Consider the following 17,548-nt stretch of genomic DNA (forward strand, 5'->3'; position numbering starts at 1 on the left):
GAAAATTCTCTTTTTTACAAATAGACCCTTGTTTCCACTTATTATCATGGTTACAACCTCTGTATGGCGCAAACTCAGTTGCCCTTTCAGTAATAAACACATTGATGTTTGATAACGTGGAGAGAGGTCAGAACACAGATGTTAGCAGCCTAAGTATTAATAGTCTAGTACTACTGAGATTCACCCCATTTCCCCTCTTAGATCCTGTTCCTCTTCACACCGTTCCCTACCCACCCCTCAAGCCCCGACCACTCAACTCATCTTGACACTCAGGTTTAGAGGCATATGTTTAGTGTTCAGAACTTAGAGCCCTTTATTGGAGAAAAAGAAAGCCTTTTATACCTGTTTTATGTAGTTTTTTTTTTTTCCTTCTTCTCCTTCTTTGTGGTTTTGGCTAATTGCTTAAAAGCATAGACCCAGCGCATCTGCCGGGCTGTGCCCAGGTTCAGAGCCATGCCAATCTGTGGGTGAAGCTTGAGGCAGTAATGGAGCCACTGCAGCAGCAGCAACAGCAGCAGCAGCAGCAGCCAAAGCAGCCACATCTGGCTCCTCTGCAGATGGATGCCAGAGAGAAGCAGGGGCAGCAGATGAGAGAAGCCCAGTTCCTGTATGCCCAAAAGCTCACACAGCCGACGCTCCTTTCTGCCACACCTGGGAGACCCTCTGGCAGCCCTGCTCTGGGTCCCTTAGTCAGAGTTCCACCAGCCACACCCGTAGCCCGAGTTTTTGAACGGAGCAACGTGAACTTAGAGCCTGAGGAAGAGGAAGGAGGTTTGGAAGATGAGGACGGGGATGATGATGTTTCAGAGGTGGCTGAAAAAGGGGCCCAGGCTGCTTCCAAATATTTTCATGTGCAAAAAGTGTCTCGCCAAGAGCCCAGAGTAGCACCTGTGTCCAGTCTGCTTCCAGCACCAGGGCTCCCACCACATGGACAACAAGCTAAAGAAGACCATACCAAAGATGCTTCCAAGGCCCCGCCTTCTGTCTCCACAGCCGGGCAGCCAAGCTGGAATCTGGATGAGCAGCTTAAGCAGGTCAGTCATTCTGCTTTGGGAGGCTGTTTGTTCCTCCTAAAAGCTAACTAGAGAGGGTATTGGGTAGCCAGTACTCTGGACCAATCTGGGCCTCCTCACCCCATTTCATTGACCCACAGCTTAGACATGAATAAACTTTGAATTTTTATCACTTGACATTTGTTTTCTTGGGCGGGGCGGCGGGTAGGTGCAGCTCAGTGTGTTTAGTAATGCTTGAGGCCCTAGGTTCAATCCCCAGGACCTGCCAGTCCACACACACAAATTAGCATTTGCTCTTGATTAAAGCAATAAGCAATGAAGGGAGTGAGTTACTTTTTTTTTTTTTTTTTTTTTTTTAGTAGTAGTAGTACTGGGATTGAAGTCAGAGGTGTTCTACCTCTGAACTGCACCCCCTCCCCCTATTTTTTATTTTAAAATAGAGTCTCACTAAGTTGTGGAGGGCCACAAGTTGCTGAGGCTGGCAGTGAACCTGTGATCCTTCTCAGCTACTGTGATTCTAGGCATGTGCCACCATGCCCAGCTAAGTTAGTTTTAATGTAGATTGTTCCAAGTTTAATAAAACGTAAAAGAATGTCTTCCTTTTTAAAGTGAAGATGAGGTTGCCTTTTGTCTCAAGGACTATCTAAAAGTGAGATGCATGGCTCTAATCTATTAGAGTTTTTCTGAAAGTAATCATCTTGCCCTAGAGTTCCTTAGTTTCAGGCTAGCCAGAATCCTGCTCCTGAAGGACAGTTTGTTGCTTTTTAGCTGAACATAACTGACAAGCGTCGTGTGTATGTCTCAATAAAGAGCCTTATAGATGTGATTTCATTTCACCCTTACACGATCTGCTTAGAAAGAGGAAGGGGTAGACCTCAAAATTCTCTTTTTAGCCCAGGAAAGCTGAAGTGACTCCTAAATGTGGCTGAGCAGAGTCAGCTAGGGAGCTTTTAAAAAGGTGTACTACGGGCTGGGGGTGTAGCTCGGAAGTAGAATGCCCCTGGGTTCCATCTCCAGTACCGCAAAAAAATAAGCGTACTGCAGAATCCTAATCCTTGGCGGGTGAAGCCTAGGGAATCTTTGACTTTTAATTTCCCTTTTCTTTGTGATCTCCAGTGTGGTTTTTCCTCACTTAAACAATGAGAGTAATGTTCCAGGGTACGTGGCTTCCAGACTTAGCGCTTTAGGCAGTAGTTTATGGTAAAGCCAATTGGTACTTCGGTACTCTGAATATGCACACACTCTCATGTGGCCCAGAGGTGCTGTTAGAAAGCATTTGTGAAGATCTGTGGATTTACAAATGACAACTGAGAAGTCATATAAGAAAGGTCCTTTGAACCCTCTCCCCCAAATCAAACCTCTTTGGGTCAAGGAGCCCTGTGCAGTTGACCCGCGTTTTCTACACATGCAGCGTGTAATGGATTCTAAGTGAGAAATGGTATTCAAATCCCATCTCTTTCGTGTCGTAACCTTGTGATCTTTTAGTAGTATTCTAGATCATTTTGAGCCTGTTTCTTCTCATCTGTGGAATAAACATAATGAAGGTGCCTCCAAGGAGGTTGTGAGGATTACTAAGCTAGCCCATGTGAACATCTGTCCAGGCACATGGTAGCTAGTAGTGCTTCAGGAGCTGTCTTAGGCAAGCAGTGCCATCCTCTTCCTGCATCTGTGCCGACATGCCTCCGAAACAGAGAAGGGACCAAGGTGCACACATCACGCAGGCAGATAGCAGCAGAGCCCGGACTAGAATCAAAGAATCCCGGCTTCCACGACAGCAGCACCCTGGCTGCCAGCCCAGACCCGCCTCCCGTCTGATCACTTTGGTTTAGCAAAACATCTGTGAGTTGCCGGCAGCCCCCGCACTGCTGTGTGGTTGGCAGAGTTCCATGCTGGCCGCTGAGTCAGCTCTTAGCGGGATCCCGCCCTGACAGCGCTGGGAAAGTTCAGGCCTGAGGCGGCTGGGCTGCCCCCGCCTTGGCAGCTGGCCAGCCCCTGCGTGTGTGCGGTCGTTCCTAGAAAGTGCAGCCGCGTGCGAAGAACAAGTGGAGCTCCAGAGCCTGTCTGTCTTCAGGAAGTGCAGCAGGTGTTGAGGTCAAGCCATTAGAGCTTTGAAAAAAGAGACTCTTCAGAACTGGCGTGTGTGAGGACACACGTGTGCGCCACGGCAGGGCACCCGGCCCCGAGTTCTGGATGGCTGCCACGGCGTAGCTACACAGCTCAGTGCTCCAGGGGCTGGCTGTTGGCATCTGAAACCCTTTGAGTTCATTTAAGTTTCTGAGGCATACTCACTAATTATAGACTGCCTGGCAGAGCACTTGCCAAAATGTCTCTTTAAATGGCAGAGTAGCTGAGGCCTAATCCCTTACCCTAAATTTACTTTCCTCCTGAATTGGGAGATCAGGAACTGAGTCGGGAGGGCATTGAGTAACAGTGACTTGTGAATTTAATTTTTTTAAATGAATTTGGTCTGTGTTTTTCTCCTTTATCTAATTCTTATAAATGAGTAAATAATGTGCTTGGAAATTTAAATATATATTTTTCTTTTTTTTAGTTGGGCCTTGTTTTTGTTTTGTTTTGTTTGCAGTACTGGGGATGGAGTAGGGGCATCCTACCTCTAAGCTACACCCCGAGCCCTATTTTTTATTCTTTATTTTGAAACAGGGTCTCACTGAGTTGCGGAGGGCCTCACTAAGTAGCTGAGGCTGGCTGAGAACCATGGTCCTCCTGTCTCAGCCTCCCAAATGCTGGGATTACAAGCATGCGCCACCACACCTCTCTGCCTTAGTTGGGTTTTGGAAGGATGACTACAGAAATATATCCTTGGGAAATGTCTGCAGAAACCATGCAACCATGAGACCAGGTGTCTTATGTTTTTTGTTTTTGTTTTTTCATCTTACTGTGTGAAGCCTTTTGTTTCTTTATGTAACTAACTCCTGGAGAACAGAAATAGAATAGCCCTTTTCCTAGTGACAATTCAAAGATCTTTTAAAACTGACATAAGGTGTTATTATTAATGTGTTACAGTCTTTATTTTGTTTTTTTAAACAAACTTAAGCAGAGGCTTCTTTATGTCTGATCTTGTGGTCAATGAAATAAGGCATGTCATCCCCTCAGATTGTGGGTAGTCCAGGGTAGTGTGGGAAACTCCAAGTGGGTTGACGAGCCCAGAATGAACCCAGACCCCAGTCATAACTGTAGTGTAAACCGGGCTTGGTGGTGCACGCTTGTAATCCCAGAGCTTGGAAGGCTGAGACAGGAGGATTGCACAGGTTCGAAGCCAGCCTCAGCTACTTAGTGAGGCTCTCAGCAATTTAGTGAGACCCTGTTTCCAAATAAAGTATAAAATAGGTCTGAGAGTATAGCCCAGAGGTAGAAGAGCCCCTGGGTTGCACCCCCAGTACCACCCACACACACACACACAAAATGTGGTATAGATATTTTAAAACAGAGTGCTGTTTCAAACATTCACATATGAAAGTAAAAAAAGGTTTGTTGTTGTTTGTGGATTTTTTGGGGCAGTAATGGGGATTGAGCCCAGAGACATTCTACCTCCGACTATACTCCCAGCTCTATTTTTTATTCTGTATTTTGAAACAGGGTCTCACTGAATTGTAAAGGGCCTCAGTAGGTAGCTGAGGCTGGCCTTGAACCCCACTCTGCTTCTCAGTCTGCCAATGCTGGGATTATGAGTGTGCGCCACCACGCCCGGCTTGTTGTTTTATTTGTTTTCATTTCCCTCTACAGCAAAGCATAGCTTGGCAAACCAACAGGAATACTCAAAAGTATTTTTGCTGGCAGGTGCAGTGGTGCCTGCCCGTAATCCCAGGACTTGGGAGGCTGAGCCAGGAGGATCGCAGACTCGCAGCCAGCCTTGGCCCTCTGCAACTTAGTGAGACCTTATTAAAAAAAATAAAATAAAATTGGAGCTGGGCCCATCAACCCAGCTCCAACCCACTTTGAGGTTCCCACAGCACTACCCTGGACTGCCAGCAACCTGAGGGAGAGACTTGCCTTATTTCATTGATCACAAGATCAGGCACAAAAAGCCTCTGCTTAAGTTTGTTTAAAAAAGCAAAATAAAAATAAAAAAGACCTTATTTCAAAATAAAATTAAAAATAAGTAGGTCTGGGAGTGGTTAGAGGTAGAATGCCCCTGGATTCAATACTCAGTACCATAAAAAATTTTTTTTGTAAGATTTGTTGAAGGGGGGGATTAACACATTAATCAGTACCTACCAACTGAAAAGCTGGAGAAGCTTAAGGGTGCTACAGATTATCTCTTGTTTCTGAAATCCCTTTTTTAGGACATGTAAAGTCAAAATTACTTTATTGAGTCCTTTTGAATAAACTTAAAAATGTTTGCTTCTTAAGGCCTAGATTATTAGAGTGTAGTATTCTGAGACCAGAGTATGGGGAAGGTGGATAATGTCACTGGGCCTAGCATTCTAAAACACATCAGATTTCTACGAACAGAGCAAATAATTGTAAAACAAGACAACAAAGAACTGAGTGTCCCTTCTCTCAAAAGAACTCGGCGTCAACTAGGCGGGGGGAATGCAGTTGTGCTGGCCTTTTAGGGGTGGTCTTCTGTCGTCCTGGATAGAGAGTAGTTGGGCCAATGCAGGCTTTGTCTGCCTCGAGCCCGTTAGTAGAGCTAGGTTTCCTGAAGGACATAGACACGCTTCCATAGAATAGGAGATGAGCAACGGTGTGATCGGCCTGTGAGGCCCGAGGATGCACGTCCCGTTTCCTACATACTTCTGCAGTCACTTTGGTTACTGTGTGTGGCTTTGTGTAATCAGCTCAGTGCGAAGCACTGAGAGTCATTGGTCAATAAACATCGCCCCCTCCTTCTCCCTCCCCTTCGAGCATGTTTTATAAGGCTTTGTTTCAGGGTTGCCTTCTGGATGGAAGAGTCTAGTTTCAGAAAACTTGCAATTAAAGAATTCCTGACACTTCCTAAGTTTGCTAATCACAAGCTTAATTAACACGTTAACGAGGGTAGGGTATTGCCAGTTCTGAACACCTGGAAGTTGTTTGAAGCACCCTCAGTTCTTGAGCGTGGTGTGGGCTTTCTCTGAATTCACTTGAGTAGCACCTCTGCAGGGCGGAAACACAAGTGTCATTGCAGGCAGACAGAATCATCATGTTAGATGGTCACTGGGAGACAGAGGAGGCACAAGAGAGTATTTAGGTCTCCCCCAAAATAGTTGACTGCCCCCCAAATAAAAATTTCATTAAATGTGTACAGAATCAATCCTGTCTTCCTGTGAGAGATGACTTCTTGCTGAGCATTAGTGGACAGAGAGGCATCTGCCTTTTCTCCTAATGTATGACTGACTGATCGTTAGGATCTGTTCCTGTCAGTAAAGCAGGGGCCCTTGGGCTTCCTGGTACTTACGGCACGACTAGGAAATGTTTGAAGCTTTCTGTAAAAATTATATGAACTATTGCCTTAGAAAAGAAGAAATATTATAGACTTCCCCCATTTATTTTGTAGGGCTGTCTTGCATGCCCTGCCTTCCATAATCACAGTAGATTCTATCTAGATCAGTGGTTCTCAGCTGGCAATGGCCCGCCCATCCCTCCACCCCCAAACCAGGGGACATTTGACAACATCGGGAGACATTTTTGGTTGTGAGTGGGGGAGGGGCAGCTGTGCTCCTCGCATCTAGTGGATAGAGGCCAGGGGTGCCGCTGAGCACTCTACAGTGCACAGGGCAGTCCCTCACAACAAAGAGTTTTGTGGTACAAAGTGCTTAGGTTGAGAAACCCTGCTCTGTATAAGCTCCTAAAGGTGCTGGAGCAAAATGTAGATATATAAAAGCATGCAAATTTGTCATAGCATCTTTTTGTTTCTTCACTTAAAGAAGATATATATTCTAGGTGGGCACTGAGTAATTCTTTTTTCCCTGAAAAGGGAGTGGTAAGCCAAATAAGTTTGGGAATCCGTGATCTAGATTGTGTCACTAAAACGTGAACATATAAACCAGGCATGGTAGCACACGCTTGTAATGCCAGCATTCAGGAGGCAGAGACCTGAGGATCGTGGTTCGTGGATAGCCTTAGCTACTTAGGCCCTCCAGAACTCAGTAGACCCTGTTTCAAAAATTTAAAAAAGACTGAAAAATAGGGCAGGGGTGTAGTTCAGAGGTAGAATGCCCCTGGGTTTTATCCTCGGTACCACGAAAGAAAGAAAGGAAGGAAGGAAGGAAGGGAAAGGAAAGAAAATATAGTGAGGTATGGTGGTACATATTTGTAATCCCAGTATTTGGGAGGCTGAGATAGGAGGATCACAGGTTTATGGGCAGCCTCAGCAATTTAATGAGACCCTTAGCAACTTAGTGAGACCCTATTTCAAAATAAAAAGAAAACAGGGCTAGAGGTATAGCTCAGAGTGATAGAATGCCCTTGGGTTCAACAGAAAGAAAAGAAAAAAAGCCGGGTGTGGTGGTGCACACTTGTAATCCCCACGCTTGGGAGGCTGAGACAGGAGGATCGCACAGGTTCAAAGCCAGCTTCAGCTACTTAGTGAAGCTCTCGGCAACTTAGTGAGACCCTGTTTCCAAATAAAGTATAAAAAATAGGTCTGGGAGTATAGCCCGGAGGTAGGAAAGCCCCTGGGTTCCACCCTCAGTACCACAAAAGAAAGAAAGAAAGAAAGAAAGAAAGAAAGAAAGAAAGAAAGAAAGAAAGAAAGAAAAAGGAAGGAAGGAAGGAAGGAATATGTGTGTTTGTGTGCGTGTGCGTGAGAGCTGTGCTTTCATTGACGCTGCCCTAGACTCTGTTCCTTTCTGCTTCAGTCTCAGTGACTACTGAGGAGTTTAGCTGCCTTGGGCTTTCTTCTCTGTTTTCACGATGGTGCATCCATGACCTCCTTCTCCAGTCATCTGAGTGAACAGATTGTCACCTGGGAGAGAATTAGGAACCTAGAAACTGCGATCTCTTACATGGCTCTAACCAGCATTTTCCAGCCTCGTACTCCATTATGTCTACGGTGACTTGTGAGAGAGCTTGGTTGCTTTTCTAGACATTAACCCCAAAAGATTAGAGCAGAGATACCTGGCAGACTTGTTATTTAGTAACAGATTTAATTATTGATTCAGCATTTGTTTGGGAGGCACAGGATGCAGGTTTAGACCTCAGCCCTACCACTCGCTTGCGTAGTACTTTGGACAAGCGTCCTGACCTTCTTATCTAAACCCATGCGTCCATCTACTCCAGAGGATGATAGTCCTCTCACCATCCTTAGGAAGCTATTTTAAAGATAGTACAACATCTGTAATCCCGGTGCTTGGGAGACTGAGACAGGAGGATCGCAGATTCGAAGCCAGCCTCAGCAACTTCATGAAGCTCTCAGCAATTTAGTGAGATCCTGTTTCAAATAAAAAATAAAATGGGGATAGAAGTGTGGCCTGGAAGTAGAATGCCCTGTACCACACACACACACCAAAGGGGGAGATAAGGAGGTAACACAAGCTAGGCGTGGTGGCACACACTTGTAATCCCAGTGCTTGGGAGGCTGAGACAAGAGGATCTCAGGTTCACAGCCAGCCTCAGCAACTTTGTGAAGTCCTCTGCAGCTTAGTAAGCCCTGTTTCAAAATTTTAAGATATAATAAAACAGGGCATGTGTATAACTCAGAGGTAGAATGCCTCTGGGTCAATCCCCAGCACCACACAAAAAGTATAATAAAGTGAAATATATAACAGCAGGGTGTGGTGGTGCGTCCCTGTAATTCCAGTACTTGAGAGGCTGAGATAGGAGGATCACAGGTTCGAAGCTAGCCTCAGCATCTTAGTGAGACCCTGTTTCCAAATAAATATTAAAAATTAGGGCTAGGGGTATTATGGAAATTTCAAACATATAAAAGTCAACAAACTTTATCATTTATCCATCTTTCTTCCATCAAGGATCAGCTTTGAGCATTCTTTTACACATGCCTATTTGAAATTTTTTTCCTTTTTTTTTTTTTTTTTTTTTTTGTGTGTGTGTGTGGTACTGGGGATTGAACCCAGGGACATTCTACCTCTGAGCTACACCCCCAGCCCTATTTTATTTTTTATTTTTGAAACAGGGTCTCACTAAATTGCCGAGGCTTCACTAAGTAGCTGAGGCTGGCCTGCGATCCTCCTGTCCAACTTCCCAAGTACTGGAATTACAAGTGTGTGCCACCATGCCTGGCTTTTGAAAGGTGTTTTTATTTTATTTATTTATTTATTTATATATTTATTTATTTATTTATTGGTGGTACTGGGGTTCCTGGAAGCCCTTCTACCTCCGGGCTACACTCCTATGGGCTACACTCCCAGACCTATTTTTTAACTTTTTTATGTGGAAACAGGGTCTCTTAAGCCTGCGAGGCTGGCTCCGAACCAGCGCAATCCTCCTGTCTCCGCCTCCCAAGCGCAGGGATTACAAGCGTGCGCCACCACGCCCGGCTCGAAAGGTGTTTTTAGATTAGGCTTTTATTATCTCTAATTCTTGGAGTACAAGCCTTCACTTTATAATGTCACTCTTCTATATGATGATTTATTTCCTTTTGTGGAAATTTGTTTCTTTTTTTGTGTAAACTCATTTGAATGGGGATTTGTTTCTGATCCTCTGTCTGTACTCCACAGATTAGCAGGTCGTATTGGTTTGAGTAGTGTGAATTTGGAGTCCGCTTCTGTGCCTCGCCTGTGCTGGGGTCCCACTAGATTGATGAGAGTCTCACTGCTTGCTGTGCCTGCCCTCAAACCTGCAATCCTCTGTTTTAGCCTCTCAAGTACTGGGATTACAGGCATACACCACCGCGCCCAGCTTGCAAATCCCTTTTCTAGGGTTATAGTTTAGAACTTGAAGCCCACATTCTATTAGGTGCCCTCCCCAGTTCATTACTTAGCTTAATATTGATTCTCCTACGTTTATTTCTGTTAGCTTATTTTTCTAATAACAGTACTTATATGAGCTCTGACCCTCTGTCAGGCCTGTGCTAGGTACCCGAGCCTCATGGAGGACTCAGTCACTGTCCTGCATAAAAGAGACTCACAGCCTGGTAGAGATGGCAGGCAGCCCAGGGACAGCCACCATCAGCCCAGGAATGCTCATGCCATAGTACCAGCTGGGATGCAAGTGTGGGCTAGAGAGCCCTGGGGGCAGCTCTGAAAGTCTACAGATGGACCTTTTAAACACAGAGTGTGGCAGTGTTCTGCCTGACCAAACCTGTTCCTGGGAATCCAAACTTGAAAATAATGGAGGGATTTTTTTCAACTTCATAAAATAATTTATGATACCATTAAAAAAAAATGCTGGCGTAGCTAGACATGGTGGTGCATATTTGTAATCCCAGTATTTGGGAGGCTGAGACAGGAGGATTGCAGGTTCAAGGACAGCCTCGGCAAATAGTGAGACTCTCATCAACCTAGTGAGTCTTGTTTCAAAAAAAAAAAATAGGGCTGGGGATGTAGCTCAGAGGTAGAAAGCTTCCAGGTTCAATCTTCAGTACCATCAAAGAAAAAAAAAGTGCTGGCTTTTTCCATGTGCATTTAAATTGTGGGGCTTAAAAAACAGTTTTATGAAATGTTTGCAGAGCAGAGACTTGGGGCCAGTTTCCAAGCTCTTTGGTGCGTCCCCCTGGTCACATCAGATGAGGTGCCCTCCTAGGCTCTCCAGCTGCAGGGCTCTGCAGTGTGGGTGTGTGATGCACATCTGCAACCACTGTGAAGTGCAGGTGGCAGCCTGAGGGTTGAAGGAAGCCCTATAGTGCTGAATTCCACACGGAAAAGGAGCTGAGATTTCCTCTGTGGCTACCAGTCCTGCTTGGCGGAGATACCAAGATGCCCTTGGTATCAGGATGTCCTCATTACCGGCGTTGCGTTTTAGTTTTTCTCCCTCACTTGGTAGAGACACCCATTTCTGGGCAGCCTTCTTGATTGCATGGGGGAGTGACTCTGTGCTAAGAAAGGAAGATAGCACTGTCTCTCCCCCACCCCACCCTGCCCCCTTTCTGCTCCTTAATCAGTAAAGGGTCCCTTAGCTCTTTTTCCAAGCCACTAAACTTGAATTGATCTCTGTTGCTATTGGGAGGTGGGCGGGCTGTTTCAGGTTCCTGCTAAAGTTACCTGACAGCGGAAGGTGTGCATCTGATAATTATAACTCCAGTGTTCCAGAGGCCTGAGCGATTTAGTTAAGAGCAGTAATCCTGATCTTATCAGGAGGGTTTTGTAGTCCAACAGTATTACTTATAACAGTATCTGTTTTACTTCCTGGGGTCCCCTCTCCTCTTAGGATTCTCCTGTAATCCTGCCCATCACCCCTGAGCATGTCTCATTACCTCCTAGAATCAGTTAAACCAGTGAGAAGACAAAGAGCGTTTTCTTCAGGCAGGATCTTGGAATCAGACTTTTAACATTACATCATCAGCTAGCTCAGCAGAAGAACAGTCGCAAATATATATATAATTCTTACAGATTCATGGATCTAGCCAAAGATAGGTAGTTTATGTGGTGTTAACTAAGAAAAAAATTACTAACAGCAGCCTCCATATTCACAGTGTGTATTTCAGAGCAATTAATTGGTATCCAGGAGCTTGGGATCAGACCCATTGAAGTCTAGTGATTTTTGCTAATGATTGTTTTGAAGTTCTAGTCCTAGGAATTTGCCTATACCCTTGATGTTTGGGTTCATATCTGTCAGATTATAGAGAGTAGACAGAAAGGAAACTCATTGTCATTCTGCCTCTTTAAAGAACACTCAAGAATCTCTATTTTAAAAGTTGTTGTGCATGGGGGTATTTAAGGACAGGATAGTTTCTTAGAGATTTCAGAGTGGGAAACGCAAAATGAAGAATTGGTAGCTTAGCCTCTATAACCTCAAGGAAAGGGTTAACTTTTGCCTTGGGGAGGAGTGAGGAATGGGAACTAAAATTGCTTTGGACATCTGAGCTGTGCTTTTAATAAGATATTCCAGGTGGTCAAGGAGTAATCCTAAAATAGCCTAGATACTTAATTGCTTTTAAAGTCAGGCTTCTGTCTCTGGGGAGGTGCGGCTCTAAGGAATGCCTTTCTGGCTCCTGAGATCTTAGAGGCGTGGTCTGGTTGCCCCTCTCCACCACCACCACCACCAAATTCCAGTAAAAAGAAAGGCCCAAGGGAGCCTTCTTGAATCGGGACATTTGCTACATTTCCACCTTTCTTGACACTGGAAAGTTGGCAATAAGCCTGTGTCTTCTGCTGCCTGCTGCCTTAACCTGCCTTTCTCCTGGGTTGGTTTTGTTACCCCATCCCCTGGACAATGGTCTTGTTTTCTTCAGTGCTCAGAAGCTTCCTGCTTGATCCCCTGCCCGGCCCCTCTGTTTGCATAGGAGCATACTTTGCTCACTCTAAGAGTTCTGAGTCTTTCTCTTTCTTTCATTCCCTCAGTCTAGATCCACTTGATTCCCTGACTTGGCCGCCTCTTACCCGCAGCCATTTCTCCCTGGCTCCCCCCTCCCCTGCATTCTCAGCAGGGGCTGCTGCACAGCCGCCCAGCTGGGGCCTAGCTTTCACTCACAAATTTTCAGTGCTGTTTACAAAAGAAATATATTGACATTGTAAATCACTGCCAAGGGGTATTGAAATGTATTTTGTTAAATGAAGAACAAGACTCCTCTCTTACTTGAAAGACTAAATACTGTAAGGGATCACTTGTGTAAATTACTCTGTCCTTACAGCGTAATCTAGATGCAACTCTATGGAGGGCAGGGGACAGCAACTGATGGTCTTTGTAGAAGTCAAAAGCTAATCTAGACCTGGGCATCATGGCACATGCCTGCAATTCCAGTTCTTGGGAGGTGAGTTCACCATCAGCCCCAGCAGTTTAGAAGGCTGTGTGCAATTTAGTGAGATGCTGTTTCCAAGTAAAAAAATAAATAGGAAGCCAGGTGTGGTGGTGCACACTTGTAATGCCAGCATTTGGGAACTGAAATAGGAGGATCGCAGTACGCAGCCAGCCTCAGCTACTTAGTGATATGGCTTTCCACAACTCAGTGAAACCCTGTTTCAAAATAAAGAATAAAGCCAGGTGTGGTGACACATACTTGTAATCCCACGCTTGGGAGGCATAGACAGGAGGATGGTGGTTCTCAGACAGCCTCAGCTATTTAGTGAGGCCGTCTGCAACTTAGTGAGACCCTGTTTCAAAATAAAGAATAAAAGCCAGGCTTGGTGGTGCATGCTTGTAATCCCCACGCTTGGGAAGCAGAGACAGAAGGATCGCGCATGTTCGAAGCCCCTCGCTGGCTTAAGAGACCCTGTTTCCAAATCAAAATATAAAATAGGTCTGGCAGTGTAGCCCAGAGGTAGAAGGGTTCCACCCCCAGTACCACCAATAATAATAATAATAAAATAAAAAAATAAAGAATAAAAAATAGGGCTGGAGGTGTAACTCGGAAGTCGAATGCCCCTGGGTTCCATCTCCAGTACCACCACCAAGAAAAAATTAATCTAGAAAAATTATTTGTAAAAAAGAACATAAGCCAGGCATTGCGGCGCATGCTTGTAATCCCCATGCTTGGGAGGCTGAGACAGGAGGATCGCGCAGGTTTGAAGCCAGCCTCAGCTGGTTTAAGAGACCCTGTTTCCAAATAAAAAAACATATAAAAAATAGGTCTGGAAGTGTAGCACGGAGGTAGAAGACCCCTGGGTTCCATCCCCAGTACCACAAAAAAAAAAAAAAAGAACATAAACATAATTTTTGTGGAGCTGGCTGTGAATGCACCTTCACATGCTGGGCAGGTGTTCTATGAGTGAGCCATATCTCCAGCCTCCGTAGTTGCTTTGTTAACTGTCTCTTTCCCTACTGGACTGTAAGCTCCTTGAAATGAGAAGCTCTAATCGGTCCTGTTCTTTTTTCCTCAGAAATCTAATATATTTTTCTTGGTATCTAATATATCTTAGGTGAGCAAATGTTTGTACATGAATGAGTACAATGAACAAAACTGAGAATGAAAGCCACCACCCACAATCCCAGACTGATTAAGTGACCGTGTACATTTGTGTATGTATGTTATATTTTGTCCAATGAAAACAGGGTTTTAAAACCATCCAGATAAGCCGGGCGTGGTGGCGCACGCTTGTAATCCCCGCGCTTGGGAGGCTGAGACAGGAGGATCGTGCAGGTTCGAAGTCAGCCTCAGCTTGTGGCTCTCAGCAACTTAGACCCTGTTTCCAAATAAAATACAAAATAGGTCTGGGAGTATAGCCCGGAGGTAGAAAAGCCCCTGGATTCCACCCCCAGTACCATTAAAAAAAAAAAAAAATCCAGATCATTGATTTAATCATCTGCTTTTCTGTTCAGAAAAATCTGCCTCCCCCTTTCACAGTTGAGAGTTTAAATTTCCTCTTGGTATTTAAGGCATTTCACAGCCTGTTCCACCTTAACTCTTCAGACCTGCTGTCCTTGCATCCTCCCTGCCAAAACATGCCTCGCTGATCCCTACTCCATGCCCCCTCCCTCCTCCTCCTCCTCCTCCTTCTCCTCCTCCTCCTCCTCCTCCTCCTTCTTCTTCCTCCTCTCTCTCTCTCTCTCTCTCTCTCTCTCTCTCTGGTCTGAGGATAGAACCCAGGGGCATTCAACCTCTGAGCTACACCCCCTGCCTTATTTTTTATTCTTTATTTTGAAACAGTTGCAGAGGGCCTCACTAAGCAGCTGAGGCTGTCCGTGAACCACGATCCTCCTCTCAGCCTCCCAAACGCTGGGATTACAAGCGTGCGCCACCACACCCGGCTTCCTCGCCAGTTTAAACTGAGATGCCCCTCAGCTCCTTCTTCAAGGCCAGTTTAGCCTTCACCCCTGCGCAGCCAGCCTTTTCTTCCCCTCCCAGGCACTTTGTATTTTAGTATTTGTTGCTTTGCACTATCAACTGCTGTATATACACTCAGATTGTTTCTTCAGCTCATGGTAAGATTCACAGTGATGGGACCCACTCTTCTGGAGGGAGAGGAGTGCTCTCTCACTCCTCTTGCACAATGTTGTGCCTGGATGCATTCTCAGGAAGTCTTTGTTGAATGAACTTGTCATCAGATCTTTGCTTCTTGGGTCAGAAAGTGCCCCCGGAGACCATCTCGTCCAGCCCTATCTCATGTTGGATTCCATGCCATGACATCTTAGACAGATGGCCATTCAGAGATGGGAAGCTGCCTGCTTCCTGAGAAGGAAGCTCACTTCATTGCTAAGTAATTCTAATTGTTAAGAAAAGGCTGTCTGGCATGGTGGTGCGCACACCTATAATCCCAGTACTCGGGAGGCCAAGACAGGTGGATCCCAGATTCAAGGCCACCCTCATCAACTTGGTGAAACCCTGTTTCAAAATAAAAAGAATGTGCTTGGAGGTAGAATCCCCTGGGTTCAGTCCCTAGTATGGTGGGGCAGGGTGGCAAGAGCAGGGCAAGGCCAGGCCAGGCCTTGGAATCTTTCTCCTGGCAGTTTCTGCCTATCACTCTAGTTTTGCCTGCTGGGATTATGGATGTGGGACAGGGCAGGAGGGCCCTTCTTCCTTAGGCAGCTTTTTAGATTTTAATTTTGAGTAGCAGTCAAGTCGGTTAGACTTTGACTTGTTATTTTTTGAAGGTCTTATGTGTACATGTAACAGTGCTAGGACAATTCCTCTGGTCCCCACAATCACACACACACACACACACACACACACACACACACACACACACAGAGTCTGTCTGTCTGTCTGTCTGTCTCTCTCTTTCTTTTTCCCTCTCTCTCTTTCCTGCCCTCCCTCCTCTTCCACTGGGGAATATGGGGCTCATTCTACAGTGTATGGTTTGTTTTGGAGACAGAGGTAAAGGTTAGCTGTTCTTACCTGGGTACCCCCAGCTAACTCTCAGGGGCAAATATTGTGCAAGGGCTGGTGTTCATTTGACTGAAATATCCAGATTAAATAAAAGAATCTCCCACTGATGGGAGCCACCCAGGGCCGTTGTTGAGTGTTCTGTGGTGGGGGATTTTCTTTCTTCATCTCTCTCCCTTCCTGACCTCCCAACTCAGAGCACTTTCCGCGGTTCTTTGAACCCATCATCCCGCCCGGGCTTGAGTCCCACTGAGAGTCCCACCGACCGCCTCATGGCCCTGGCTAGTTGCTTGAGGCTTTTGAGCCTTTGTTTCCTAACTCTAAAATAACTACCTCCACATTGTAGAATTAAGTGAGAAAATGCTTCTAAGGCTCCTGGTCCAGCCCTTGATACAGAAGGCACACAAACACTAAATTTCCGTTCCCTTTTCCCCTCCCCCAACCTTTTATGACCATTTTGTAGGATTTAAAGGCAAAACACTGTGGCTTCCCTAGGGAAAATACATCCAGTGTGGGTATAGTGGCCAAAGCTAGTCTTGGGTGGGTATTTGGGAACAAACTGCCAGTTTCCTGTGAGCTAGCTCCTGGTGAGATCAAAGATGTTGAAAGAGAGCTCTGAAACGGGAAGCTGTAAATGGCAGTAAGTGGCCACTCTGGCTTCTGCTGACTTCCCACACACATTTCTGGGCTACTTAATACTGCTGCCTGCTGCTGGTGGGGGAACCGTGCCTGTCCTGGCAGGGCAAACAGCACCCAGCAGCCCTCCAGCTGAAATGCTTTCTCCCCAACCCTCTTGAACCTGAAGCAGCTGAGCCGTCTCTGTTTTCTGCACGCTCCTGTCTCCACCATCCCTTGCTTTCTTCCACCACTGTAGCCTCTGTCACCCACACTCAGAATCCTAGAAAAATTAGCCGGGCTTAGTGGGGCACGCTTGTAATCCCTGCGCTTGGGAGGCTGAGACAGGAGGATCGCGCAGGTTCGAAGCCAGTCGTGCTGGATTAAGAGACCCTGTTTCCAAATAAAAATTTTAAAATGGGTCTGGGAGTGTAACCCAGAAGTAGAAGGGTTTCCAGGAATCCCAGTACCACAAAAAAAAAAAAAAAGAATCCTATAAAAATTATTTGAAGGCTGATACTTTCTAGTTAAGCACACCCATAGCCCCAATGATAGTCCAAGAAATCTCCTGCTTATAAACTTGAATTGCATAAGTGAGTGGTGTTTTTATAGCAGTTGATCAGATTGGACACCAAATAACCCTCCAGTGAAAGAGAGACAAAGGAGTCATGGGGTTGGAGTCCCGGGAGACCTTGTCCCTATCTTTTAGTGTCAGTGTGTTCTATGTATTGGGGGATTGGGGGGGACCGAAGGATGTTTAAGACTGGGGACAAAGGGACACAGGTACTCAAAACTGAAGGCATAGAGCCTGGAGGAGAAAGAACTGAATCTGTCAGAGGGACAGAGGCAGAGGCTTCCTGGAAGAACTCTCATTCCAGCTGGACTGTAACGTGTGGGCAGGGTTCAGAAATTACTCTCACCTCAGCCAGAAAACCTTGTGAAAAGTTTACCTCATGATAACGGAATTAATGCACATTAGACACTTCTCCATCAGCCCCAACTGAATCTTTATTTGGTGGTACTGGGGATTGAACCCCAGAGCATTCTACCTCCAACTATACCTCCAGCCCTTTATATTTTTTATTTTGAAACAGGGTCT

At 45.6% G+C, this 17,548-nt stretch overlaps 1 protein-coding gene across 2 annotated transcripts in view; it reads left to right on the top strand.

Annotated features, from left to right (window-relative positions):
• Positions 1 to 485: 485 nt before the first annotated feature.
• ARID3B (AT-rich interaction domain 3B) overlaps positions 486 to 17,548 on the top strand; it is a gene marked incomplete at both ends in the record, with an annotated part of 42,389 nt that continues 25,326 nt past the window's right edge. For both annotated transcript variants that reach the window (XM_080690839.1, XM_080690840.1), the window contains one exon: positions 486 to 1,034. In XM_080690839.1, coding sequence (XP_080546965.1) covers positions 486 to 1,034 — 549 coding nt within the window. The remainder of the gene's footprint in view (positions 1,035 to 17,548) is intronic.

The sequence above is a fragment of the Muscardinus avellanarius genome (genome assembly GCF_963383645.1).
Source record: "Muscardinus avellanarius genome assembly, chromosome: 3".
In the NCBI taxonomy this organism is placed as follows: Eukaryota; Metazoa; Chordata; class Mammalia; order Rodentia; family Gliridae; genus Muscardinus; species Muscardinus avellanarius.